A 27200-nucleotide genomic window follows, 5' to 3' on the forward strand; every position below is an offset into this window, starting at 1 on the left:
AAGGGGGGTAATGATGCTGGAATTGGAGCTTGGTTAGGCTGCAGCAGGAAACTTTACTTAATCTCACAGGGGCAGGGTTGGCCGGGGGGAGGCGGGGGGGATGTTTGTTTTTTGGGGGGCGGTTTAAAGAATTTTTTTGTGTTCCAAGCCAAATCAGCCAAATCAAGTCCAAATCTATGAGTCAGTCCAGAATCATAAGTGACCCTACAACCGGCAAACATCCTCCATCCCCACCAGGAGCTTCAGTTATTTCCAATATCTTTTGGCAGGCATCCTACATGCAGGCCCAAGCCCAGAGGCTTGGGGTTCGGATGCCCCCAAGTTTTGTCTGCCCTCAGCCATCTAACCGCAGGAGCAAGCTAAGGAGGAGCCTCCCATTTCTATAAAGTGGGCTTTAAGCCCCAACACCTCGGCAGGTACTAAACCACACCAGAAGAACAGTTTCCCTCCCGGCTCTTAAGGAAAACTGCCTTCATGGACCCAGATACATGGTGTATCCTCTGCCAGGTAAGTATGTCACAGGGGCAGGTGCCGCTCTAAGAACCTGCTCAGGCTGGGACAGAGAGCAGTCATTGCTCAGAGTTCTTTCACTTCGCCCTTTGGTTGTCTTTCCTGATCAGGGCAGAGTGGTTTATCTCAGTCTTCTGGATGCACATATAACTGTAACCATTGAGGCACCAAACATTTGGACTTGGTCTGGCCTTTGAATGCTGTCTCAATGGTCTTAAAGGGGGATGGAAGGTCTGGGCCGACTCCACTCCTCCATACTTCTGCCTAAGCATGCATATCTAAGGTCCTGGTGACCTCTCATGCATACACGATGAGCCAGAAGGATCAACTGTTGCCTACTACTACCTCTGAGTGTGACAATCCCCTGTCACCCTAGGGATACTGCCCCAGGCTGGGTGAATAAATAAGAACTAGAGTGGGTGAGCTGAGATTTGGGAAAAGAGGTAAGGCTGAGGATGTTCTATTTTTAGAGGCTTCTTTTGCATTACTAGATAAGAGACCTAATTCTAATCTTTCTCTGGTTTGAATCTGGTGTATCTCCATTCTCTGACTGACAATGCTGGGAGCGAATTGTGAATAGGAAGAAAAGACGTAAACTGAATAAGCATGGTTTGTCCTTGGATTTTTAACGCAAAAGAGAAGCAGAGTCGGAGGGGAAATGATTGACCTCCCTTTCCCAAACAAACACATGTCTTTTTTAAAGTTTCATCTCTTTTGACCTTTATTTGTGGGAGGCGAGTGGGGGTAGGGAGGTGAAGATGTTGAAGTACAAAGTGCTTGGGTTTGGAGAGAACTCTGGGAAATAGCTGCAATCAATGGGAGGTTTATTGGGGCCCCTAGTGTATTGTGTAACTAGCTGGGTTTTTTTTTTCTTGCTGCCTGCTGTATTTCTGCAGCAAGTGCATTGATTTTTCCCAGGGCAACTGTGAGGTTTTGCTTTTTCTCTCTCTAACTTTATCTAGTGGCTTTGTTGAAAATTAGACTGAAATTGGGATCTTGATTTAGCAGGAAAGTTTTTCAGGGAAGCAGGCTGGGGGCTAATCTTGCTCTGTGCTGAGTGAACCTCCATTGAAATCACTGGGAGATGCAGCTCAGCTCAGTTTAGCACAGGGGTGGGCAATTATTTTGGGCAGAGGGCTGCTTACTGAGTTTTGGCAAGCCATCAAGGGCCGCATGATAGGCAGTCCAGGGCAGATTAATATTAATTTTCCAGATTTTTTAGGGGCCCTGCGGGCCAGGTAGAATGGCCTGGCAGGCTACATCCAGCCCCTGGGCCACATTTTGCCCACCCCTGGCTTAGCATCAAGCAGGATGTAGCCCAATCTGTTTTGAACATATATTATCTTTTTCTCCTTTTCTGCATTTTACTAGGTTTTGCCCTTCCCACTTTCTGATCCTCCCTTGGCTTCTCTGCTTTACAGCAATGGAGTTGTGTCTTCTCTGGAAAAATTGCACGCTAGGGAGGCTTGGACCGTGAGGGAAGCTACAAAAAGTGCAGTGATTTATTTGAGATTTTCATTAACATTTTAGCCATACTAAAAGCTACAAAATCTCTGTGAGGCTGTATTTGGAAAGGCCCCAGGCTCCAGGGGTCTTTTTGCAGACAACTAGCCTTCACAAATGTCAGTTGCTGTTCTAAACTTTCCATCATCAAGGGAAGACCATGGAATTGGGATCATAAAGTGGGGAGGGTTTTGCTGAACCTCAGCAGGAGCACTCTCCTGGGAGAAATGGGGGGCAGGCTGTGCATTCCTTCCTCCTCCCCCATTTCGCCTGAGCTCCCACCAAAGACTTCATCCATTTTGACTCCCTTTTGTACCCTGTGGCTGTTCCTTTAGTCTCTCACACCCTGCAAGTAGTAGAGTCGCTGGGAACTCAGAAGCCATGTGCTGAAATCAGTGTTGTTGTCACTGAGCTCCTGGCTAAGTCTCTACTCTCAGGTAGAAGGATTTTTTTTGCCCTTGTCAAATCTTGATTATATGCTCTATCCACTATCAAATAGCCAAACATCAGCTATTTATAGGCTGTAATGTAGCTGATTGTGGCTCCTCTAATTGCACTTTGCACTGCCATCAGGGGTTTGTATTAATGGGATGTGGCAACCCTGATAAGTTATAACCCACAGCATTGTAGCCTGTCTTACTGTGAGATGCATGCACAGATGTAACATGATCTCCTTAGCTGTGATTTCCTATTGCCAAACAGTTCTTAATTGACACTTATTAGTAAGGCTTGTAGAACAATATGGGGGGATGGTAAATCCATAAAGCTGGAGTTTTCATGGGAATGTAATTTTATTGTCCAGATTCAAAACAAAAAGATTAAATAAAAAGAAAACAACCCCCGCAAGCCTTTGTTTTTGTTCGATTCTGTATAAATCGTTGCCTTCAGTCAGGCAGATTTAAAAATTGCTCCTCCAAGGGTGTGAATTTTGTCCTTCCTACCCCTGTGAGATTTGTTTCACAGCGGCAATATAGGCGCAGCCTACCTGGAAGTATTAAAAAAGCTAATGTTGCCACACAGCTGAACCACTAGCCGCAAACTGCTGCATTTAAAAGAGCAGAGACAGAAATCTGGTAAAATATCAAATGTTTTACAGTCTAAAATGGAGACCAGCATTCCTTATGTTTTGCAAAACAGTAAGTCATGTGGTATTTGTTTTGGTCTAGTGCCAGGCAGGTGTTGTGGTTTTTATATTCAGGATGTTAATTCTGGGCATTTATTTATTTATTGTGTTAAGGTATTAAGTTGGAGCATTGATGTCACTGAAGGGCTGAGGACACTGTTAAGAACAGGCAGACTCCTGCTGTGTCAGGTCCCCATACAGCATAGTCTTTGCACCTCAGTTACTACTTGCACCTGTACTAGTGTCACAGCTAGTATCATCTCTATTGCAGACAGCAGCCAGTTGGCGGTTTTGTGAACAGGCAAGTCACCCTTGGGAACATAGTGCAGATCAAATCAAGCCAAATTTGCACAGCCACTCCTATAAAAGGCTAGTACAATAGGGCCTGTTTCAAACCCATTGTAGTCAATGGAAAGACACCCATTGATTTGATTGAGCTTTACATCAGGTCTGTTTTACCCAAATGTCACAAATGTCTGCTGCTCTGTTCCCAGTATCTGATAAGTTAATATTCTGCAGAATTTAGTGCAGGGCTTTGCAGCTATCTTCTGGCCTTGGTGTTACTGCTTGTCCATAAATTATATCTCTTGCCAACACAAATCAACAGATGCCATTGCCTTTGTAAAAAAGAAAACAGCAATCATAATAAATATAGTAGTGATGGGTGAGACTCAGAATGTCTGGCACTTTGGTGTGAATAAGAATCTAAATTGTCTGACCTTGTTTCAAACTTGAGGACTGGAGTAATAGAAATGGGTTGACATTTAATAGGACAGAGTGCAAGGTCATGCACTTAAGGGCCAATGAAAAAAAATTTCTGCTGTAAGCTGGGAGTTCATCAGTGGGAAACAACTGAAGAGGAAGAAAACTGTTCAGTTGAATGATGACTGGGAGCCACCAATCTGCTGTGGCCGTGGAAAAGGTAAATGCATCATAGGATGTGACAGGTGCAGTATTTCTAATAGAAGTATTAATGCCATTGTGTGAGGCAGTGATGAGCTCTCACTTGGAATACAGCATATCATTTTGGTTTGTCTTGTTTGAAAAAGATAAAGTTAGACTGGCACAGGTGCAAAGATGGCTGCTGAAATACTCAGGGGCATGGAACAGAGACTGAAAGATCTGGTCTTATTTAGCCTCAGAAAAGGAAAGTTGAAAGAGGATATGATTGTTTTCTATAAATACACAGCGGGGGAGAAGGAAGATCAGGAGGGCAAGCCACTGGGAGGGGAAATAAGAGCTATTTAAAATAAAGGACAGTATTAGTGCAACAACAATTTGATATAACCTGGTCAAGAACAGATTTAGACCAGAAATAAGGAGAAGGTATCTAACTATCAGAAGTGGGAAGTTCTGGAAGAGCTTCCTCAGGAGTATGTGTGTGCATGCGCGCGTGCGCACGTGTGTGCATGCCTAAAAACTGACTAATGAATAAACTGAAGGATGGAATCATATAACAAGGTTGCCAGCAGTAGCAGTGAACTGAACTCAGTTACTCGGGTTCTTGCTGTCTTGTGCTCGTAAACATCTGGATGCCGATCTGTCATTCAGCCCAGTTTTTATTTTTTGGGTGGTGGGATTGGGCAGTTTGGGCCTTTCAGGGTTTTTGGATATCAGTTGGGTCAGGAACACCGAAAGAAGAGAATCTCATTGCTTCATGCTGGATGTTCAGGATGGAATAAGGGAAGGCAGAGAGAAGGAAGAAAATAATTAAAACAAACCCTACCTTCCCCTTCGTATCTTCAGATGTTTTTGAGACTCCAAAAAATGATTTGGTTTTGTTTGAGATTTGGTATGTTGGTTTTGGATAGGTTCATATTCTTTTCAGACCAATTCACAGATCTCATCCTAAACTCTGTGATCTGTGCATTGGGTTAATTTTGGTGATCCTTAAACTAGTGGATGTGTGGCTGGTGTCCAGTAGGATGTATAGTGCACTATCTTCTTTTAAAAAACTTATGATTTGCATCTCAAGTTGCATCTCTTAATTAAAACATGTTGATGAGGAAAGAATGGGGAAAGCACTTTGCAAATGAGTGGTGGAGCTGTATCCTGGGAACAAGCACATTTTATGATTTAGTCCAGTGGCATTAACGTTTTGCACTGAAGTGTCCTATAGAAGAATTACCCTGCTTGCAGGCTCCATTCACCTGCTAAAGTAATTTTTCTTTCCTTTTTTTCTTCTAAAGATCACTGGATAGAAAACTGCAACGGCCTCTCCTAGGGAAGTCACGGACACTTCCTAGCATCCCTCAGTCACCTGTCTTAAGCAGGGTTCCTCTCCTGGATTCAAAATTGTACAGAGAAGACATGCCAGAGCAGAAGCAGTACAAGAACCACTCTGCCTCCGACTGCCAGAAAGGGTGCACAGTGCCCTCTACTGGTGAGTTTCTGTTAATGTTGGTAGATCTGAATTTCTTTGGATCAATTGCACAATCCTGTCTTGGGGAGGTTTTTACAATCTGAACAGAAATCCTTCAAAGACACTGCTATTAGAAACCAGTCAACAAGGGTTTTTCACACTTATTAAAGGTGACTGCGAGCTTTAAGTTTTCGCTCTGGCAATTTTTGAGCCTGACTTTCAGCTTGAATACAAAATCTCCCCTTATTTTGTCACAGCGGTAGTAAAAATGCATGGAGGTTAAAAAATAGATGAGAAGCTTAGAATAGGTTGGTGATTTGGTCATAGGACATGGAGCCTTTTGGTTGTGGATCGGCAACAACTCACATGGTCCAGAGCAAATCCACTGCTCAACACATGTTTCTGCATTTAGATCAAGATACTAGGGAGAATCCTAGGTTGGGGTAGCAAAGGAGAACTCAGACACTACAAACCTCTGATATAACAGCATGCCCGGATCTTTGTCTACAATGTGTTTTTGGTCTCATTCTCTTTCCACTGCACTAATCCTAGTGCAAGTTCCACTGGTGCTAGCAACTGTAGGAACCCAGCATAAACAGTGTCATCTAACCATAGTGGTAAAAATGCTCGTGGCCAGTGTATCTGAGTACTCTTAACATTCTTAACAGTGGAGTTGCACTGGGGCCACAGCTGGATAAAATTGAGATGACAAAGCTTTGCTTCCAAGTACACTGGAACTTCTAAACAATAAAATCCCCCTTGTTGGGTTCCTTTTCTGCAGATTACCCAGTGGAATACTTTTCCAAATGTTGGTTTAATTTTTATGGTCTGTGTTCTGCATTTTTCTTCTGCTACTGCTGATTCCCCAGATATTTATACGCAGATAGGAGCTCATAAATTGCTCCATTCTCTCAGCTTTCCTGAGTTTACAACTAGGACTCATATAGCAGCGTTCTTGATTTCAGTGTTTGTCCATAATGACTTCTGTCATGACAGCAGAGATCTCGAGGCCTGAGTCTTCCTATCAAGCCTCATATCTATAGGGAGGCCCTTGGAATGCAGAGGAAACCATGAAAGAAGGCCCAGGTGAACAACATCATTTCAGAGGAGGGCTGAAGGTGAGGAACAGGGAGGAGCTGAGAGCAGTTTGCTGTACTCTGTCAGCCTTTAGGATCTCCTAATTCACCAAATGGCATTCATTAATGCAAGCAGCCCTGTTGTGGCATGGCTGAACAAACAGCTTTTGATGGGCAGAAAGCCATCTGACCACTACAAGGGAAGTCAGACACAGAATATGGGTTGCTTATGTGCAAGAGATATTCACCCATGAAGGAAGTGAAGCCATCAGCCCTCAGGGAACTCCAGCTAGTAGAAAATACTATGGTATGTTTCTTCAGCAACGTGGAGTACCATAAACCCAGTACTCCTGTTTTCTGCTCTAAAAGCTGGATGCTTGTAGACTGTCAGGTCAAATTCAAGGTCCTGGTTCCTATCTTGAATCTGCAAGGTAGCCTGGTGGACTAAAACTCCTGGGGTGAGGTGTGGTAGTTGATTAACTATGCCCCTCAGGAACAATAGAGATTCCTACCTACCATGAGGTCAAACATCTCCCCTTGCACAGACCTTCCTCAGCGGCTAGCCCCAGGCTGTAGTCAGAACTTGTTCTGTACCACTGCAAACCCCTCTACCTTCCCCACCGAGTGCCAGGTGCTGTTCCACCTGCCTTCTCTAATGCAAGGGCAGAGCAACATGTGCATTTAAAAAAATAAAAAGCTTAAAACCCTGCCAAAGCTAATACATCACTGCCTACACAATCCTCTCTGAAGAAAGGATAAGGAATGGCAGGATCTGCCTGTGACAGACATCAGATGGGTCACTTCCACATCTGATAGATATGAGATTTGTCTCTTAATGTATCACTGGAAGTTGCCCAGACACTGCATGGATGAGTGCTATGAAAGCCCCTATAAGTAGGGAAAAGAATGCTGTCCACAGGTAACATCTTTGATCACTAAATTGAGAGATTCCATTTTCTGGCTGGATCATCTCTTGTTCTTCATAGTACCTGGTAGGGTACTAATTAGATATTCATTAATCCCAGAAAGGGGCAAAAGTGATGAGCCAAAACAAGAAATAAGAAAAGGCGTCTACCTCTTGATTACATTTTCCTTATACTAGTTTGGACAACAGTTTGGCAACATCTAACATATAGTAATATTGTGCTTAGAATTCCTTTAGCCCCTTGATGTCAGAGTGTTTTGCAAATGGGTAATGAAGTCAGCTCAACCAGAGAGCACATTACTCCCATATGTAGGTTAGTATTCTTAACACGTGGGTTTTTTTAAACAAGGTAATGGAGACACAGTGATTTTACAGAATTATATAGAAGTAGGGCTGGAAGGGACCTCAGAAGGTCATCTAGTCCAGCCCTCTGCTCAAGGCAAAATCATTCCCACCTAAAGCAACTTAGGCAAGTGGTGCTCAATGTTTTTGGCTGATGGGCTGGATGAGCAGTGCCTAGGCTCTCCATGGGCCAAATCTGGCTGATGGTCCCGACCCGGCATGTGGCAGTCATGGCAGGGTCACATCTAAGCATGCAGAGGGGGGTGGGGTATCCCAGCTCCAACCTGGCCAGGGGGCTGGGGGGAAGTAGTATGGCCCAGCCCTGTAGTGGGGCAGGGATAGGGGAGGGAGGCAGTGTGGCTCTACCTTGCAGGGGAAAGGTGTCTGGCCTGGATGCATCCCAATCCTGTGGGAGAAAGGGGGTATGGCTCAGCTCCATCCTGGCCCTGAGGGAGGGAAAGGGCATGACCCAGCTCTGCAGAGGAAGAGGAAGCCCAGCTCCAACACAGCCCCCTTGTGGGAAGGGGAGCTTGACCCAGCCCTGTGAGGGTGGTGAAGGTGGCTTGAGCTTACCCCAACCTGACCCCACAGGGGAAAGGGGGCATGGTTTGGCCTCATCTAGCTGCGGGTGTGAGGGGAGGTGGCGCAGGGCTTTGGGTTTGGGAATTTGGCAGCAGGGTGGCCATATTTGTTGCTATCAGTCCCCTGCCTCCAGCTTTCCCAATCCTTGGGCAGCCTATGGGCCAGATACCTATGGCTTTGCAAGCTATATTTGGCCCATGGGCTGGAGGTTGAGTACCCCTGGTCTAACCTGTTCTTAAAAACTTCCAAGGATGGGGATTCCACAACCTCCCTCCTAGGCAGAGAGAAGCTTGCCCAAAGTGACACCATGCAGAACAGGACTAGAACGCGGGAGCCCAGACTTTTGGTCTCATTCTGACCACTGGATAATGCCATCATGCGTCAGTGATTCAGACTAGTTTGTCAGACCGGTGTGTCTGTTTAATGTGATCAATTGAAAGTGCCTAAAGACAACTTACATCAGAGAACTTGCTTGTGGAAATGGGCATCAAAAGTATCCCTTACCAGGAGTAAAAGCAGTTTTCTGGGATTGACTGCCCAGGATCCATTACTCCAAATTGCCTCTCAGGAATTGGAAAGAGAAGTGACAGGAAAATATCTCACCTGAGTCAGAGAGAATCAGTATCCTGTGGTCTGTCAGAGGACATTTCCCTGGCCTTTCATTCTTGCACATCCTGTGACTGGCTTTTGTAGTAAGGGCTTGGAACAAAGGAGGGGAAGTATCTGTGTTGTTCAGAGGCTGGAGCAAAAAGGATCCTGCCTTTTTTGTTGAGATGGAAGTTCACACAGGGCCTCAGGAAGAGAAAAGGAAGTCAGGCACCTGCTACCCGTACAGGGGAATAAGTCCAATCAAGACTGCAAGCTGGGCAGACCTTCTGTGCCTTCTCATTAGAAAGAAACAGCAGAAGAAACAGCTTCCTTTTTTAATTTAGCAAGTGAGGGAGATGGCTTTCCCAGCCAGCTAGTGTTTAGCTTCATGTGAATCTGGGCTTGCTCTTCCCTTTCACTTAATTTGCAAGATTGGGTATAACAAAGTGTTGTAAGGGTGAGTGTGCATGCGTTAAACATGACAGGCAGCAGGGTCTGCCCACTTGCTGGTGCCTCTTGACTCTGGATTTGGCTTCAGCACCTAAACCTTTGTTCTGGGAGAGCACAGCCCTCGAACCGACCACGCCTGCCAGTTGATAATAGGCAAATTTATTGATACCAAGTGATAACAGAAAAGCAACAATACAAACAATCAAGTGATTCTATATCTACCAGTACTACAGCTGTCATCACAGTCAAAGTACATCGGGTCAGGATGCAAGCTCCATTCTGAGGCTCTCTCTCTTAGGTGTCAGTAGTCTAGAGGAGGGATGCTGAGGCCCACAGCTGCACCCCCCCCCCCCCCCAGTGGGGTGCACGAGATGGGCTGCTGGTGTGTGCCCTCTGTCTATGGCAGCCTCAGGGACCCTTCCTGGGAGACGGGGGCAGGGACCCCTCTCAGGGAGGAGGAGGGACAGGGCAAAGGGAGGGACGAGAAGGAACAGGGAGGGACCCTTAGTTAGTCTCAAGTTTCTACTTTTGTATTCTCCTTCCCTCATGATGATGCCTGATGACTCTTCATCTGTGGCTGTCTCTGGTTGGTTGTCTCTCTGTGGTCACGTGTCCAGATAGCCTTCCAGGCCTTCTAATTTGGTCTGTTCCCCCAAAAACTGGGACTCAGCCCTCCTGCTGTTCTAAGACCTTGTTGATGGTGTCACTTATCTTGTGTTATGGGACAGTATGGTACATACTTCTTTGGTTCCCAGGCTGTCTGCCTGTTGGCCTCGTGCTAGACAGCCTGTCTGCTCTCAGGGCCATGAGAAGCTGTGTGTGTATCTCCCAAGCTCTTAGAAATCCATTTAATGCATGCTGCCCATCTTGAACCCTTATAATGCATATATCTATACCTACAAGCCAATTCCAAAAAACAGGCCTTTAAATGCCATTTTTAAGCCAACAGTGCCTAGAACCTTTGGTGGAGTCAGGCACTCTCTTGGCTGTTGGACTAACTGGGAAATTCCTCATGGACACAAGGACTGAAAAATAGCAGGCTGGAGACATGAACAAACAGGAGTTGTTAGAACAAGGGGTCATGGCAGCTCCTGGCTTGTCCAAGTGATTAACCCCTTGGCATCACATTCTGTAGCACACTGAGAGATTTCACACACTGAGGTAGTCTTCTAGTTTCTGGGGAATTAGCCTCTGTTCTCTTGTCCTTCTTCATCCTATATCTTGTGTTTTCTGTGGGGGAAAGGGACACATCTTTGACCATATTATTTCATTGCTTTGCCATAGGAGAGTGCTATATGTCCCTAACCTCCCAGTTGCATCTGCGTCTTGCACCAGATTTCCCTCTATTCCCCCCTGGGAAGGAGTGCTATCCATTTGTAGCTCTTGTTCTGCAGCTACTTCTGCATTCCCATGTGAGGGCTGGAAAATGCTGAGGTCTTTGGAAGATGAGGCCACCCCCTTTGGGCCTGTTGGAACTGAGCTCATTTGATTATGGCCCACAATATTCAAATTAAATCATGGCAGGGATTTAGGGAGGTAGATTTATCATTCAGGATTGGGTTGTGGTTTGGACCTCAGAGTAATTGCCACCCCTACTATCCCAAATAGCATTGGTTGCCTTTAAGGACTTAAAATTAACTTCATTCTCGTGTCTCATGCAAAAAATGACATGAACCTGCACTTCCTATTGCAGAAACTTTGAGAAATGCATGACTCAGACTTTGAATTGGACAGTCATGTTGTTCCTTGTCCCCTCCCCTCCAATTATGAGCTTGGAGAGAGGTGTGGAGAACTCCCAGTGTGCAGGAGAATCCAGGGCAGTGGAGAGATGTGCACAGGGGACCATCATCACAGCTTTGGAGGGGGCACAGAAGGCCTTATTCTAGCTTAGATGATGGTCTTGAGTTGGCAGCATTTGGGACTTTTTGGTTCCTAGTGGGTGAACATGAGGTACTTGGAGTCTCCTCCATGCTGAAGCAAATAAGTTGTCTGAGAGGCCCTATCAACATTATGGTGGTTTCTTGTTTGTATGCACCCCCCCCCCCCCCCCCACCCAGTTATATTTGTAATTCTAGACCCTTCCCTCTCTGCCCAGCATGATGATGCCAGAAAGAAAAGCTGGAGTGAACATCACTGAGCATCTCTCTCTCCTCCACCCTTTTCCTTTGAAATTCTGTTTTGTCAAACTGATTATCTTGTGCAGTGGGCCCAGAGGAAGAAGGAGTGCAGATTTATTTTGGGATTTTTTACTGTCAGCTTTTTCTCCCCATTAAATGCTGATGTTTTGCAGCAGTCATTAGTGTCAGGTCTGGGTGGGAGCTTAATCTTTTGGAGGTGCCAGTCTTCCCAGGCTTAGTTGTACACTTATGAATTGCAGCTGCATGAGGAGATTTAAGGTAGATGCACATTAGTTGGGACATGAGCCTGCAGGTCTGCCTCTCTTTTTCCCCCCTGACTTCATACTGGATCTTTCCCTGTGTAGCACTTCAGGCCCTGGGACTGATACTGGTTTCACTTGCATGGGTATAAATCAGGAGTGGCTTGACTTTTAGCTCTGTGAGCCAGAGTGTGGCCCAACCTAATGCAGCAGTACAGGGAGGGTTAGAGTTCCTTCCCATTCCATCCTTGTGCATTTATACAGATACATGCCACATGTTGGCTGAAGGGTGGGGGCAGAGTCCTCCCCTCTGGCTGGAGGAGCCTGGGTTAGGTTGGTATCCTGTTAAGGAATGGCACCAGTTCCTTCTCCTGGTAGAAAGAGAGGCCCAAGGAAGGAATTGTAGCCCTGAGCCAGTGTCATCCTGTGTTGCTCTGGTATATTGTAACTACATAGAGGTATTTACTCATTATGCAGGGTAGTTGCATAGTGCAGTTATACTCAGGCAGAAATGATGAACCCAGAATTGGACTTATAAGACCATGTGATATGAACTCAGCTTTCTTGCTCTTTGGCCTGTGAATGCTCAGAAATTCTTTGAAATGGATGAATGTCAGTGGATTTGCTCTCCTGCTTTGCTGTAATCCTTCCCTGGCCTTTGCAAAGTGGGATTAGATTCCCTGAAGTTATCAAGGACTGGTTTATATAAAGAGATTCAGTGACTTTACATGGGAGTCCTCTACCTCAGGCTAGAACAGCAGTGGCTGCCAATAGTCAAGGCAAGGAAGTTTGGGGCATAAGATGAAAATAGTAGCAGGATGTGAGGGTAATTGGGGCTTGGAGCTCATGAGTAAAGGCTCAGTTTGGGGGTCCAGAACTCAGATCAGCGGGGTATTACAGCTCCTGACTTGATTAATCAAAAGAGCAGTTGAAGAGCCTGAAAACGCTATGCCACTTGACAGAGAAATTGCTTTGCTTTTCCCTTCTGTTCCTCTTTCGAAAGGATGCAGAGCCAAAGAAGGGCACCCCAGTTAGTTCTCATTTTGATACTTGGGTCAGGTTCTGAGTTGAAATCATTAGGTTCCGCCTTAAGAAAGGAGGCTTTTTTATAGGTATCTTCAGCTTGGTGGTTTTGTCATGGCATTTCCTGCTTCTCTCCCAGAACAATGTTATCATACAGTGGCAGTCTGAATCTGGGCTTGGATTGATGTGTTTATGCATTAAATAATCACAGCTTTCAAACAGAAGTTCCTGTGTTGTATGAGTTGACATTTGGAGAGGAGGAGCAGTAGCTTATTAAATTCAAAATGGGGGTAAAAAAATCAAATGTATTGCTCTTCAGGTTGGGGGTTTTTCTTAATAATTTAGACCCATATTCTATTGCCATCCTCCCTTCCTAAAGCTGTTTCAGCTTTTTTGCTTTCTGGTATAGTGGCAGGACTAAGGGCACTGCATACTATCTTTGTGCTTTTAAGTAGGGATCAAGGAACAGGCTTGCTTTTTACAATACTGAAATCAGAGGAGTTGGACCAGCTTTGGGTAGCAATGGATTTTAGTGCATCCTTTCCCTCACACTCCTAGCTTCGGTATTAAAACTCCCAGACTTTGTACAGTAAACAACAATCCACTTACTATGGAGAAGTGAGGGCTGAGGGTGGCTTGGTGGCAGCCTATAAGTATTGAAGGCGTGTGCATCAGGAGGTGAGAGAATGTCTGTTCACCAGGGTACTCTAAGGGAAGACAAAGTCTAATGGTCACAAAATGCTGGAAGACCGTTTTATATATAAGGATATATGGAAAAACTTCTTTACTGTCCAAGTCTCCAAAGCCTGGAATAGACTCCCCCTGAGAAGTGGTGCAAGCACCTACTCTGGATACCTTTTAAGAAATGCTTGGATGCTTATCTTGCTGGGGTGATCTGACCCTAGCTGCCTTCCTGCCCCTTGGGCAGGAGGCTGGGCCTGATGATCTCACAAGGCCCCTTCCAACCCTAATGTCTATGAAAGCTATTTTGTGACCTACCATTTCACCTTAAGATCTCATCTTCTGTAAACATTGGAATCAATTTGCCTCTAGTTTTGTGGCCTTTGTAAAGTCATGAGCACTCTTAGTCAAAGATGTTGAATTCTCCAAACAGAGAATGCGAATGAGCTTGCACTGGGGATAAAAACAACAGGAGAAGAGAGTTTTTGATGGAGGAAAATTCTGGAGAGTGTATTCATGAATTTAAATGGCTAGTAAGGGAAGGCTCCATTTATACAGAGATTGAGCAAAAGGTTTTATTTTTGTTATTAAGTCAATGATTTTGGTTTCAGTGGGCAAAAAACAGTGTTGGTGGGAAGTAGGGAGGAACTGCTGTTCATCAAATCTAAAAAGACAAAATAGGCAAGAAAATACATACAGTGTCCAAACTACTTAGAAATGAGCAGAACAGTAACGTAACAGAGGTCCTTACAATTTCATGTTGTTATTTCCCTTTGTGCTGCAATGAATACATTCATGCCTATTTAAATACAATGAATACAGTCATACCTGTTTAAAAGAATCAGCTTTTTTGCACCCTGTTTATTTTCCTGTATGGCTGGCTTGCTCTCTTGTACCAGACTTCAGAGATGAGGTTCCAGGGGACAGCTTGCTTAGGATCAGTAGTTTTCTGTCTTCTCCTGCTTTGGGTTTAAAGTGATAGCAGTAAAATAAAATATGTGACCTTGCATTACACACAAAATGAAACATTCAGAGACACGGATACTGTTCCCAAATGATTTACTCTGTGACTTTGAACATTCATTTATTGCCTTTTCTTATAGGTGCAAAGTATCTGTAGCTCCCACTGAAATGGAATACATGTGCTATACCTCAGTTTCCCCATCTGTAAAATGGAGTTGATATGTTACCCTTTTCAAGGCACTTGGAAATGTAATAGGTGACACATGCTGTATAAATAAGCTTTAATGCTAACAACAACAATAGCAGGACTCACACAAGGCTTTTGTTGTAGGAATTTTATCCCTTCATCAGAATTTTCTTCAGCCACAGCAGATAATGCAGAATAACTTAATGGTCTTGGGGTGATAAAGAGTTAAGTGTTTAATTTCTTTATCAAGAGTTTGTATAAATATACTCACTCTTTAAACAACAATAACTCTAAAGTGACAGTTTTATTAGGATTTCAGTCTTTCATTTATTAGTACAGGAAACACTTGCTAGTTGCGAGTTTGGCATTTGGGGTTTCAAATATTCGTGAATGCTGAACTTGTATCTTAAATACACTTATAGGAGCTCCTTGGGAGCTCTATGTTTGCCGTCACTGCACTGCCACTGCGCTGCCACCACTGCCAGCACAGTCGTGCCCTCCCCCCCCCCAGCCACTGGGGACACTGCGTTCATGAACGCAGTGTCTTATTCGCAGATTTCGCCATTCACAGGGATCTTGAGAACGTGTCCCCCGCAAATGGCAAGGGTCTCCTGTAATTACAGAAAGGTAATGTCTAGAGACCATGGCTGAGGTGAGGACCCCTTTGTTAGGCTGGCTGTGTATAGGCAAATCCAGACTATCCAGGTTTAGCTCCCTCAAAAACCTACATACATGCTTAACTTTAATCCACAAGGAGTCCTATGGTTTTGTACTGTTTACTCACAATGTGTAAAGTTCAGTCAGATCAGGACCAACATGTAAACAGACAGACAATGGTGTGAGCAAAGAGAGATTATTTTCAGAGGCATGCAGAAGTTAAGGGACTTGCCCAAGGTTGCCTCTCTCACGTCTCAGCTTACTGCTTCATCCTTTCTTCCCTCCATATGAGGAAACACAGGGCGCATCTACACTTGCTTATTAATATGATGTAATAAACTCCCAGGACCAGAGCACATTGAGCCAGGTTGGAGAAGCCCTGGCTGGCAGAGGCTCTGGGAAGTCAAGCTGTCAGCCAGGTCTTCCTGGCTCAACATGCTGCAGAAGGGCTGGCTGGGGCATGAGGGTGCTCCAGTGTGGGGCTAGCCGGTCGGCAGCCCCCTCACTGAAGCACCCTTGTGCCCTAGGCAGCTGAAGCAGCGTCTACATGTGCACTGCTGCAAAATAAAAAACTCTGCAGCAGGGTAGTACTTGTATTTACAACTACCCTGCTGCAGAGTTTATTAGTTTACTCCAGCCTAATTGGGCCACACATATAGATGTGTAACATTTACTGTGGAGCTAATTAGTCTACTCCACAGTGAATGTCTCATGTAGATGTGCCCACACTGCATCAAGCCTTAGAAGGTGTGTGGCAGGGAGAAATCCTTCACTGCCTGGGGGATGGGTTAGATGAAGTCCTCAGTCCTGTCCATCTAATTTTTGTCATTCTGCCTTCCTACGTGACTGAAAGAGGAGCATCTCCCCAAACACTGGACGTGGAATGCTTGTGATGTACGGGGAGCTGGCTATCCGACGTGCAGTGGCAAATGCTCTAGGGTAGCGGTTCCCAGTCTGTGGTATGTGTACCACCAGTGGTACGCAGACAACCTGTCAGTGGTACATGTTAACAGATTTATTATAATTACTTTCTATAACAAAAATGTGCTGGTGGTACTTAAGGCTGAACTGAAAAAATGTGCTGGTGGTACTTAAGTTTGTATCATTTTTAATTTGTGGTGCATAATCTATCAGAGTTTGGGAACTGCTGTCATACATAGGGGATAGCTCAAGGCATGTGCCCCATTTTGCTCCTTATGTGAGCTCTGCAGGGGACATAGGCTGAACATAGGCCACATGCTGACCCCTCTCCTTGTCTGGATTTTGCTTGGAGCCTGCAAGCTCTTGTTCATCAGTGAGGAAGGGAGAAGATCTGCTGTGCTGTAGGAACACAACACCTCCCTGACTTCTGTTCCTTCCCTGAGGCTGGGTTTCTTTCTCCCTCCCCACAGGTGAGGCCTGGCGACTGGAAGACGACTGTATGGACTCTGTGGGGGACCCTGCCCTCCGTCCACAGCTCCGCACTGCCGTGGATGAGGCTCCTTTCAGCTACTTCCGTACGCGGTCCTTCTACATGAGGAAAAGCCTGTCTGTGGACAACCACCTGAGCTCCCTCAGCTACTCCATCCATCCCTCAGAGACAAAGGCTGAGCGTGTCAAGACCAAGCTCCGGAGACAGTTTGTGAGTATTCAGTGGAGAAGAGCTTCTCCCTTCCCCCTTCTCTCAAAGCATGTTATGAAGGTTTTTGATACAGGCAACACACACCCATGCGCGCTTGCACACCCACCCACCCCAGTAACATGCTAGCTGGTTATTTGTATTTAAAACATTAAAAAAATCCAGTTTGGCTCTCTAGGCTGGTGACATGATGGTTTCATCATCTTGAGTTTGGCCAAATTGCACCAGAAATCTGATTTGTCTTGTTCAGCAGGTTTCTGTGCTCTCCCTTCCTCCACTCCCTCCCCACCATTTAAAGAAAAGCTTTCTGAGGGCTTTTGCTTGCATCAGACGGCTCCTGCATAGCCTAGTAATGCAGTGTGTTAATATGTTGTCTTTTCAGCTCTGGGTACATGAATTCCAGATTTTAGGTCATGAGTGAGAATGGGCTTGCTGCGTCATCTCAGGCTTTAATCCATTCCTTGTAGTTTGACCCTTTTGGGGATTTCTGCTCAGAAAAGGAGCCAGGACTGGATAAAGAGTGCATGCAGTGGCTCCGAATGCAAATGAGGAGGTGGGAATGTCCAGAGCTGTCTGTTGGCACCTCACTGGAGTAACAGTGGTTGTTGCTAGGGTTGAGGACAGTGCTGCAGGTGAGGACAGAGGCATCTTGCCACGTGCTTGGTGTGTAAACTGTTGTAAACTTTGGGTGTACTGCTGTGAGAGGCGTTTGCAGATATGCAGGGCTCAGAGCTGGTAAGGACCAGCCAGGCAAGGATTGAGCTGCCTTGGCTAGGTTGTTTGTATGAAACTTGTCCATGACCTACCTCTGCTGTGCCAGTTTCAAGTCATTGCTCGCGTTCCTCTTGCCTCTGGAAGCAATAACTAACTCCACCTAAAAGGGGCTCCTGAGGAGAAGTGGAGTCTCCTTTTCTCATTCTGAGACTGGGACCAGCAGTGAGAAAGTATTACCTGCACCCTCACCCCAACCTCCCCTAACCCTCGGTTCAGCCAGAACCTGGCCATGTGCAGTAGCTTTGTTTCTGCCTTGGATTTGGAAGCAAATGCTTTGCACCCATTAGCATGCTGCCTGGGGAGAGAGGTAAGGAGGAGAGTAACCCTTTGCCTTGGCAATGATTCCTTCGGGAGTGATTAAAAGAAAACACAGGAGCTGCAGCAGCCCGGACATGAGGTGGTTAGGGGAAGCTTTCTGTTTCAAGTTTAATGGGCTTGCGTCTTCTTTTTCTGAGAGACATCTGATACAGACATTAATACAGCCATCTCACTGCCTTATTACTGCCTTAGAGTTGTAATGAAGGGCTCAGGTGTCCTTGCATTGAAACACAATACCTCCTAAACTGGAGCTAGTGTGGGCCTTCAGATAATGGGAATGAACATGAGAGGCCTCAAAGAGGGCTGCTGGGGGCCTTTCCCTCTAGAGGGCTGAGCATGAGCCAGCCAGAGAGTTCAGAGCAGAAGGCTGCTGAGCACCTGTGGTAAGTGCACGAGCTCTGCTGTTTGACCCCATAGGGAGTCTGCTGTTGCAGCTGGGGCTTGTGAGTTCTTTTCCTCCCTCTTGCCAAGAAGGACAGTTGCTCTGTAGGACAGTAGCACAGGTCTGATCTTGCGTCTACTACTCTATATGTAAGGACAATTCATAGCATCGTTTCTGTGGTGTGATCTCTGCTTGCCTTTGGCTCCCAAATGTCCTTGGAAGCCCCAACAGAGGACTTTTCCTTCCTGATTTTCACGTGTGTCCTGCTGCACTGCATGTGTTCCCAGTGGGTTTGGATGAGCAGTAAAATGTGATTTTTTTTTTTTCCTTTCAGCTAACGGGATGACAATTCTAACTTTAACTGTGGGTTGTTGCATTTTCATACAGCGATAAAAGTGGAAGCTGGCAGTGACATTTTTATGGATGCTGGTTTAGATCCCTGTGCTGTGAACTGCAAGCAGTAAACAAGATCTCTGGGATTTGCTGTGTTTGAGTTAGGAACTGGCTAAAACCAGCTACTGTGGGCACCTTCACAAACAGCACAAGGCATCTTAAAGGTGGCAGTACGGGAGTCAGACATGCTTAGAGTGAAGCAGTTCTGCTTTGGGGTAAGAAATGGAACCTCTTCTTCCTGCCTGTTCCTCTTGTTCCTTAAAGTTCTACCTTTGGCTTTGTATGCATAGTAGAGAGAGAGGGCAGGAGAGAGGATCACAAAGAAGCTATTTGAAATACAGGAAGCTTCTGCAGCAGAGACACCTTTTGCTTTCCCTGGTCATATCCATTTACCAGGAACCAAGAGCTGTGCCTTCTATGTAGGCAGCATGAGGGAGAAGTGCAGGAGGCCTGTGGTACTGAACCCAACATGGGGGAGGAACATTAAGCAAATGGCTTTGAGGATGGAGCAGAGCTCTTCAGAGTCCCTGCTGCAGGATCACTCTTTGCCTTGGGATCTTGCTCTTCCTGATTTGCAACAAGCGGATAGCTGTCTGCTGCTTTTGTCTCGAAAAGCATTTAAGTGCCTCGCAGCAGGGTGGCCTGTGTTTCTGATGAGATGTGACAGACACCAGTGCTCTGGACCATCTGTTCCTTCCTGCCTTCTCACTGATGGTGGCATATACTCTGTAGCTTTCCACGTGGTGGCTAGTGCCAAAAGCAGAACAGCAGGCCAGATGGGCCAATGGTTTAAGGCAGCATGATGTGCCCTGATGACAGTCATTCTTTTTATTACGCCTTCTGGAACCTGCCATTAACTTTTTCAATCAAAAAAAAAAAAAAAAAATTCTCCCCGCCCTCTTCCCCCCCATACCTTTAAGATTAGATCAGATTGCTTGGTCTTGATTTCATTTTCAGAAATAAGCGCATTTTGCATAATGAGTTGCTTTTCTGCCTGTTCTGTGTAACTTCCTCTAGAGTGTTGGGTTATTGCTTTTTTTTTTTGTTTAATGCTCATTTTCTTAAATAGGCTCCAGCCAAGATGCAAAGACCAAGGCTACATTCAGGTGCTGGTGTTGGTGGACTGGCTTTTCAAAAGTTCTCAGTATACCCAGTTCCCATTGTAACTTAAATCAGACCTAAGAGTCTGAATTTGGGAAATCTTACTCTTTTGGGGTTTTATGTTCCAAGGGTCAAATGGCAAGTACAGAGATCCTTCTAGAATCCCCTTCCCTCACCTGGGGCTAGGTCAAGGTCATTCCATATCCCTAGATGGGATGGGAGATATGGAAGCTCTTTGGTGAGACACAGTAGGTGCCCGTACTGCTGTTCTTTCCTCGTTCTGCAGCATTCTGTCTTAGGGTTTGATCCTGCCCATGGAAGTCAGTGGGATTCTTGGCCTTCATTACAGAGGCAGCAGGAAAAAAACCCTTGAAGCTTTTGGGCAATGAGCCAACACAGCTGATTAATGTTGTCTTCTATGGAAGATATGGGGATTTTTGAGGCTATTTTTCTCATTATTCTGCTTTGCTTAATAGCTAAAGGGTATGTTCCTGTGGGCTGGGGTCAAACTGTATAGTTTGGGGCTGTGATCTCATCAGATCACGGAAGTAAAGCAGGGTTATCGTGTCTGGAGTGTGCTTCAATGGGACCTTCAGAGGAAATCCAAGTGCTGTAGACAGTGGTGTTGATGGTTCAGTAAGCAGGTTGAGGCAGCACTAAGCCAGTGCCCTGTTTTTTTATATTTGAATTAATAGACCTCACAACTCGTGATACCTATTTTTTCCAAGAATAGTTAAGTCTGGTGTTAGATTTAAATGCAAGTCAAGGTTCAGAAATTATATTCTACCTGCCCAAAATCTCTCTGCAATTTCACTTAGCTGTGGAATTATCCTCAGTTTTGTATTACTAACTGTTATTCTGTGTTGCAGTATAATCTAACAGCTGCAGTGTTCTGCCTCAGCAGTGGTTGCATTTCAGTGATTGGTGGAGTGACTCTATGTAGGTAAAGTCTGTGCTGCATGTGGACATAAACACAATACAATTTTAAGAGGATATGGTTGACTTTTCTGTGATGGCACATCTGGGACCTCTTAGGAAAGTCCCTATTAAAACTTGATTCATTTTTTCTATGCTCTTTCACTTGTTCCATGTTTTATTTTAAATTTCTGACTTTATTATCTGCTGAGAAATCAGTCTGCCCTGCTTTTGCTATGTGAAATAGCTGCCCCCATCTCTGTCTCAAGGAAAGGTCTGAAAGTCCGGTGCCTGACTGACATTTAGGTTTTACCAGGACTGTTTGAGAACAAAGTCTCCAGTGAGGAGGGGACTGGGGGGAGTAGAGAAAGAAAGCATGATCTCCCAAACAGTTGCACTATGTACACCTGCTACTAGCTATCAGTATTAACATTTTTATTGCAGCCTTTGTAAACCCTGATATTTAATGTATTGCAACAATATGTTAGATTTTTAAAGCTAGAAGGGCCCAGTTTGACCATCAAGTCCAATCTCTTGCATAACCCGTGGTTCTGCTGTGGATATCTGAGCAAGATGGAAGCTTGCTGTAGCCCTCATAAACATATTTTGGGCTTTTTAATCATATCACTGGACTGGCATGAATGTGCATAAGGTGACAACTGTATTGCTAAATAATCTGTTACTCATTTTTTTGTCAAGGCAATTCCTTAGCCCCCACTATCTGCATCTAGTCAGAAAAGATGCTCTTTCTCCAGCAGCAGCAATGTTTCTTTCTGCCCACATGAGGTGGCTGCAGCATACCATCTCTGTAGAGCTGGTTCTGCTGAGGATTCTCACAACCAGTGGAGCTGGCTAGTCGAACATGTAGGCAGTCTCGTTGCTGGCATCTGAGGGATACTCGCGTACAGATTATTTTGATTTGCATAATTTGAATTTTAAATGAATCCTGATTTTTGTGATTGTCAGAACAGGTTTTCTTTTTAATAAGCCTTTCCATTTAACTCCTTTAGGACTTGTAACATTGGGGAAGTTTCCGCTTTCGAGAAAGAGAGAAGCCTTTGATTCCATCTGACAGCTGTCTTTCAGATTTGCACAGACGCCCATTTTCCAGGGGTATGAATCACTTTAAGTAAGCAAACAAAAGGAATCTCATTCAGACAGAGGAGCTGGTAGTCTGTCACTGCCCCCCAGCATGAATAATGTTCCAGTTGGGCATCTCCCTTGGGCTGGGTGAGGGTGGCTATATTTGGTGGCCACAGCTGCATTCTAAGCCATGAGATGCATTGCATCACTTTGTCAGGTGACAAGGAAAGGACTGGCCCCACTTTCATCCAGATGTAACAGGGTGTGTGAAGTGGTTAAGTCAGCGGTTCCCAACCTTTGAGGTCGCAATGATAAAAAATTGGATCGCGCACTTCCGGGGAGGGAGGTATGGGGGGGAATGTGACCCCCAGATTTTTGCATGGGGCAGGAGTGGATGCAGGCTGCTCACTGCGGGCTCAGGGCTCCCCTTCCTGCTGCCCTTCCCCTGGGGCCTCCACAGCCGAATGAGGCAGGGAAGCTTGGCGCTGCTGCTGGGAGCCCCATGCTGGCTGCACTGCCATGGTGAGGTGCTCCCTGCCCACCTGGCAGCAGTGGGAGGCACAACTCCACAGCACTGGTGCCACTGCTGCTGGGCGGGCAGGGGGCGCATCACCATGGTGGCAAAGCTGGCGTGGGGATCCCGGCAGTGGCACCAAGCCTCCCTGCCCTTCTGTGCCAGATCCTGCCCACTGGGCTGCGGAGGCCCCTGCAGGGAGGGCAGCAGGGCAGGGAGCCCTGAGCCCATAGTGGGCAGCCTGCATCCTCTCCCCTTGCCCCCATGGGCTCTGCTTTGGCCCTGCTGCCCGCTGGGGGAGGGAACTAGGCTTCGCATGGGTAGTGGGGCTCAGGCACTGCTGGGGAGCAGGGGGCCATGGGCCCTGATTCTGGTCCCATAGCCCTGGTAGCTGCGGGGCAGCTGGCTGCGAGTCGTTAGTGAGGAGCACCAGCAGGGCTTGGGGGGGGAGGGCACAGCTGTGGGTGGGGAGTGACGCGGCCAGTGGCAGGTCCAGGGGGCTGTGGGTGGGGCCAACACAGGCACTGTGGAGGGGTGGAGGGGAGCTGCAAGTTGGGAGTGAGTGGCCATGCTGAGGAAAAGGTTGGGAAGCACTGAATTAAGTCCCTTTAGGGCAGGGGTGTCCAACCTTTTCGAATGTGGGGCCGGATCACAAACTTTTTATCACCCAGTGGGCCGGCGAGCCATAGTCAAAGACATCACAGGAAGTAGTATCATATCAGGAAGTGATGTCACGTGACCTTTGACACCAATTAAGTTGCAGGGATTGACATGGTACTGGTTGACATGGCATATATGCCAAGGTTGACATGGTGCTGCAGGAGCTGCTTGGCTACAACCGGGCTGACCTGGTGCTGGAGAAGCTGCAGGGCCAGGCCGGGGTTAACCTGGCGCCTGCCCGGCCTGCTGGTGCCATGCCCGGGTTGACGGGGTGCTGCAGGACCCGCCTGGGCAGAACCAGGTCGGCACCGGCCAGGAAAAGCAGCATGCAGCTGAAGCCGGCTTCCCATGTGCTGCTGGGGACAGGGTGAGCCCGGCTGGGTCTGCACCGGCCAGCAGAAGCGGCAGCGGAGCTGTGAGCTGCTTAGGACTGACTGGTGCAGGCTTGCCCCATCCCGAGCAGCACGCGGCTCCACCGCCACTTCTGCTGGCCGGTGCAGACCAAGCTGGGCTCCTCTCGTCCCCAGCAGCACATGAAAAGCGGCCCCCTTGGGGCCTTGCGCGTGGCTGGCCGGGCCCAGAGAGCCGCAGCGCCTGGGGGTGAGACTGGCCGGGGGAGCAGGCACCACCTTGCTGTGGGGCAGGGCAGGGCAGGGCAGCGGGGCTGGCTTGAAGCAGGTGGGTGAGGAAGCAGGCGTGGCCAGCAGTGCCAAAAGCCGCTGCTTGGCCTCCTGCATGGGGCCACTCTCCCAGGCCCCACGGGGGTAAGCAGCTCCCCTCCCCTCGCTGCCAGCTGGGGCCCACGGGCCGGCCCTGCCCGCCTTGCCGCGGCCCCGCCGCTGCCACTACAGCTCCATGCTCTATGCCGCCACCGCCAGCTCTGGGGCAGCAGCTCCGCACACCGCTGCTGCCACCTGGTGCTCCTTAATGAGAAAATCATTAAGGATCACATTTGGGGTACTGTGTTCAATTTTGGGTGCCACACTTTAAGAGGGATGCGGAGAATCTTGAGAGGATTCAAAGGAGGACCACTCGTATGGTCAGAGGCCTACAGGCAAGGCCCTACGAGGACAGACTGAGGGACCTAGATCTCTTCAGACTTTGCAAAAGAAGCCTGAGAGGGGATCTTGTGGCTGCCTATAAATTCATCAGGGGAGGGCAGCAGGGAATAAGAGATGCTCTATTTACTAGGGCACCCCCTAGAGTAACTAGGAACAATGGACACAAATTGACGGAGAGCAGATTTAGGTTGGACATTAGAAAGAACTTCTTCACAGTAAGGGTTGCCAGAATCTGGAATGGACTTCCAGGGGAAGTGGTGCTCTTCCCTACCTTGGGGGTCTTCAAGAGGAGACTGGAGCACTCTTTTCTGCCTAGGGCAGAGGATTGGACTCGATGACCTACTGAGGTCCCTCCCGACCCTAACATCTATGAATATGTAAGGCAGAGCTTTACAGCTTCCACTGAGCTACCAAATGCAGTGACCTTGTCCTAGGAAACATGATGATGATGATGATGATGATAGAGTGTTGTAGGAGAAAGTCTGGGATCATTGATCTAAACCTTGCAGCATCAGATCCTTGCAGGTTGAAGTCAAGCTGTGTTGGTGTCTTGGCACGTGAGAAGTGCAGCCTGGCAGGTCTCTGTCAACAGGTGGCTGCCTCACAGGGCAATTTGTCTTGTTGGTACCTTAAGCAGATAGGCCAAAAATGGAATGTGTCCTGGGAATTGAAAGATCCTTGAAGTCATGGTGGCACACATTGTCAGGGCAGGGAAAAGCTTGTGGTGCAGCCGTGTGTGCTGTACTTTTAGTGTAGATAATAACAGCACCATTTTCCTTGGATCTTGGAGACTTTTTAAGATGCCATGAGGAGCTTTGCCTTTAAGCCAGCCAGTCTGGCATGTCTCACTTCCACTGAATTCACTGGTATTTTTTTATAATGCTAAAACAGAGAGAGAAAGAGAGTGATAGAGGCCTGAATCCCTGTGTTGACAAATTAGGGTTCATGTCTATAGATCAGGAGAAGGCTGCTTAACAAGTTTTGGTAAGCTGTCAAGGACCACATGGGTAGCCTCACCCCTTGACATTTGGTCTGCGCACTGGCTGCCATCTTGGGACCAGAAGTCCCATCCCTAACCCCTGATCTTTGCCACTGGAAGTCCCTCCCTTTGCCCCTGCCCTCCCAAATACTCCTTTTGGGAGGCAGGGTTGTCATCTTAGAACCAGAAAATAAACAAATCATACACTAAAAGTAAAAAACCTACTAGAACATATTTTAATTGTATTACAAAAATAGTTGTCATGATTTATATTTGCGTACTGTATATAGAAGGGATTGCATAATAACTAAAAAATAAAGTATAATGTGTGGTGGGGTGGGTGGGTGTGTGGGGGGTTGTGAGGGGTGTGGCTGTGTGTGGGGGCATAGGATATTTTGGGGGATGTGTATATGTCAGTGGGGCTTGTGGGGGCAGGGTGTGGGTGTTATGAGGCTTGTGGGATGTGAAGGAGGGCAGGGGGTGTGGGGACTCCCACACATCCCCTCCATGATGCAGCCCCCATGGAGGGCAGCAGCAAGCAGGAGGACGCTAAGTGTGCTCATGCCTGGTGCAGGGCATGGCTCCGGCCAGCACTGCTCTGCGGGGGCAGGACTCCATGGGGAAGCAGGGAATGGGGCTCCCTCTACTCCCAGCAGAGTCCAGGGACCTGTGCAGCAGGGGGCGGGGAAGGCAGCCCGCTCCAGTACAGGGGTTTCCCCTGATGCCAGTGTGGGAGCTGCAAGTGCGTGGCACGGAATGGAGCAGTGGGGTATCCTGCGCTCCTCATCCCACACACACCCCACACCCTGTCCCCTCCATCACACCCACACCTTGCCCAGCCAAGCTCCATGTTCCTTCACCCCACTGGGTGAGGGCTCCTCCGTGCTTCCACCCAGCCGCAACTCCACCTCCCCTGGCCCAGCACCATCCCTGCCGCTTCCCTACCTGCTTCCTGGACATCCAGGAAGCTAAGCAGGTTCCTGTGGGATGGCTGCAGCAGCAGCCCCACTCAGAAGCTGCTGTTGGCCAGGTTGGGCCTTTACACCCAAGAGGATGGGAGTGGCACAGTAGGATATGTTGCAGGGTGTGTACATGTGGGTGCCTCACTGCCACCCTCCTGGGCAGAAGGGCTGGGCAGGGCACAATTTGTTAGGAGGCGCTGTAAGTCAGACAAAAGTGCCTAGAGGGCCAGATGAGCCCATGAGCCATATTTTGCTCACCTCTGATTCATAGATTGTAGAGTTGGAAGGGACCACAATGGATCATCGTGTCCGACACCCTGCCCCTGGCAGGAAAGAGGACCGAGGTCAGATGACCCCAGCCAGGTGACTATCTAGCCTCTTCTTGAAGACCTCCAAGCTAGGTGATAGCACCACCTCTCTTGGAAGCCCATTCCAGATCCTGGCGACCCTTACTGTGAAAAATTTCTTCCTCAAATCTAACCTAAATCCACTCTCAACTTGTTTACACCCATTATTCCTAGTCACTCCCTGGGGTGCCTTAGTAAACGTCGCATCCCCTATTCCTCGTTGACCTCCCCTAATAAATTTATAGGCGGCCACAAGATCTCCCCTCAACTGTCTCTTGTGAAGGCTGAAGAGATTCAGCTCTCTCAACCTCCCCCCATAGGGTCTATCACGAAGGCCACTAATCACGCGAGCGGCCCTCCTCTGGACCCTCTCGAGATTCCCCACATCCCTATTGAAGTGTGGCGCCCAAAACTGGACACAGTACTCCAACTGCGGCCTGACCAGTGCCGCATAGAGGGGGAGCATCACCTCCTTTGATCTCTTAGTCATGCACCTGCTAATGCATGACAAGGTGTGATTGGCCTTGTTGATGGCCTCGTTACACTGCCAGCTCATGTTCATCTTGGAGTCAGTTATGACCCTGAGATCCCTCTCTGCCTCTGAGCTGCTGAGAAGGACACTCCCCAACCTGTAGGTGTGCTGGGGATTCCTCCTTCCCAGGTGGAGTACCTTACATTTATCTTTATTAAATTGCATCCTATTTCTCTCTGCCCATTGATCCAACCTGTCCAGGTCGGCCTGAA

General features: G+C 47.3%; 1 protein-coding gene across 9 annotated transcripts in view; it reads left to right on the forward strand.

The window, feature by feature from the left end:
• The window catches only part of LOC102558012 (ankyrin repeat and fibronectin type-III domain-containing protein 1), a 607309-nt gene that overhangs the window by 217491 nt on the left and 362618 nt on the right, over positions 1 to 27200 (forward strand). For 7 of the 9 annotated variants that reach the window (XM_019493066.2, XM_019493065.2, XM_059716938.1 and 4 more), the window contains 2 exons: positions 5326 to 5519; positions 16741 to 16970. In XM_019493066.2, coding sequence (XP_019348611.1) covers positions 5326 to 5519; positions 16741 to 16970 — 424 coding nt within the window. Of the gene's footprint in view, positions 1 to 5325; positions 5520 to 16740; positions 16971 to 18813; positions 19050 to 27200 lie in introns of those variants that run through there. The other 2 variants (XM_019493073.2, XM_059716942.1) reach the window with 2 other exon arrangements.

This window comes from Alligator mississippiensis, chromosome 13 (assembly GCF_030867095.1).
Source record: "Alligator mississippiensis isolate rAllMis1 chromosome 13, rAllMis1, whole genome shotgun sequence".
Classification (NCBI taxonomy): domain Eukaryota; kingdom Metazoa; phylum Chordata; order Crocodylia; family Alligatoridae; genus Alligator; species Alligator mississippiensis.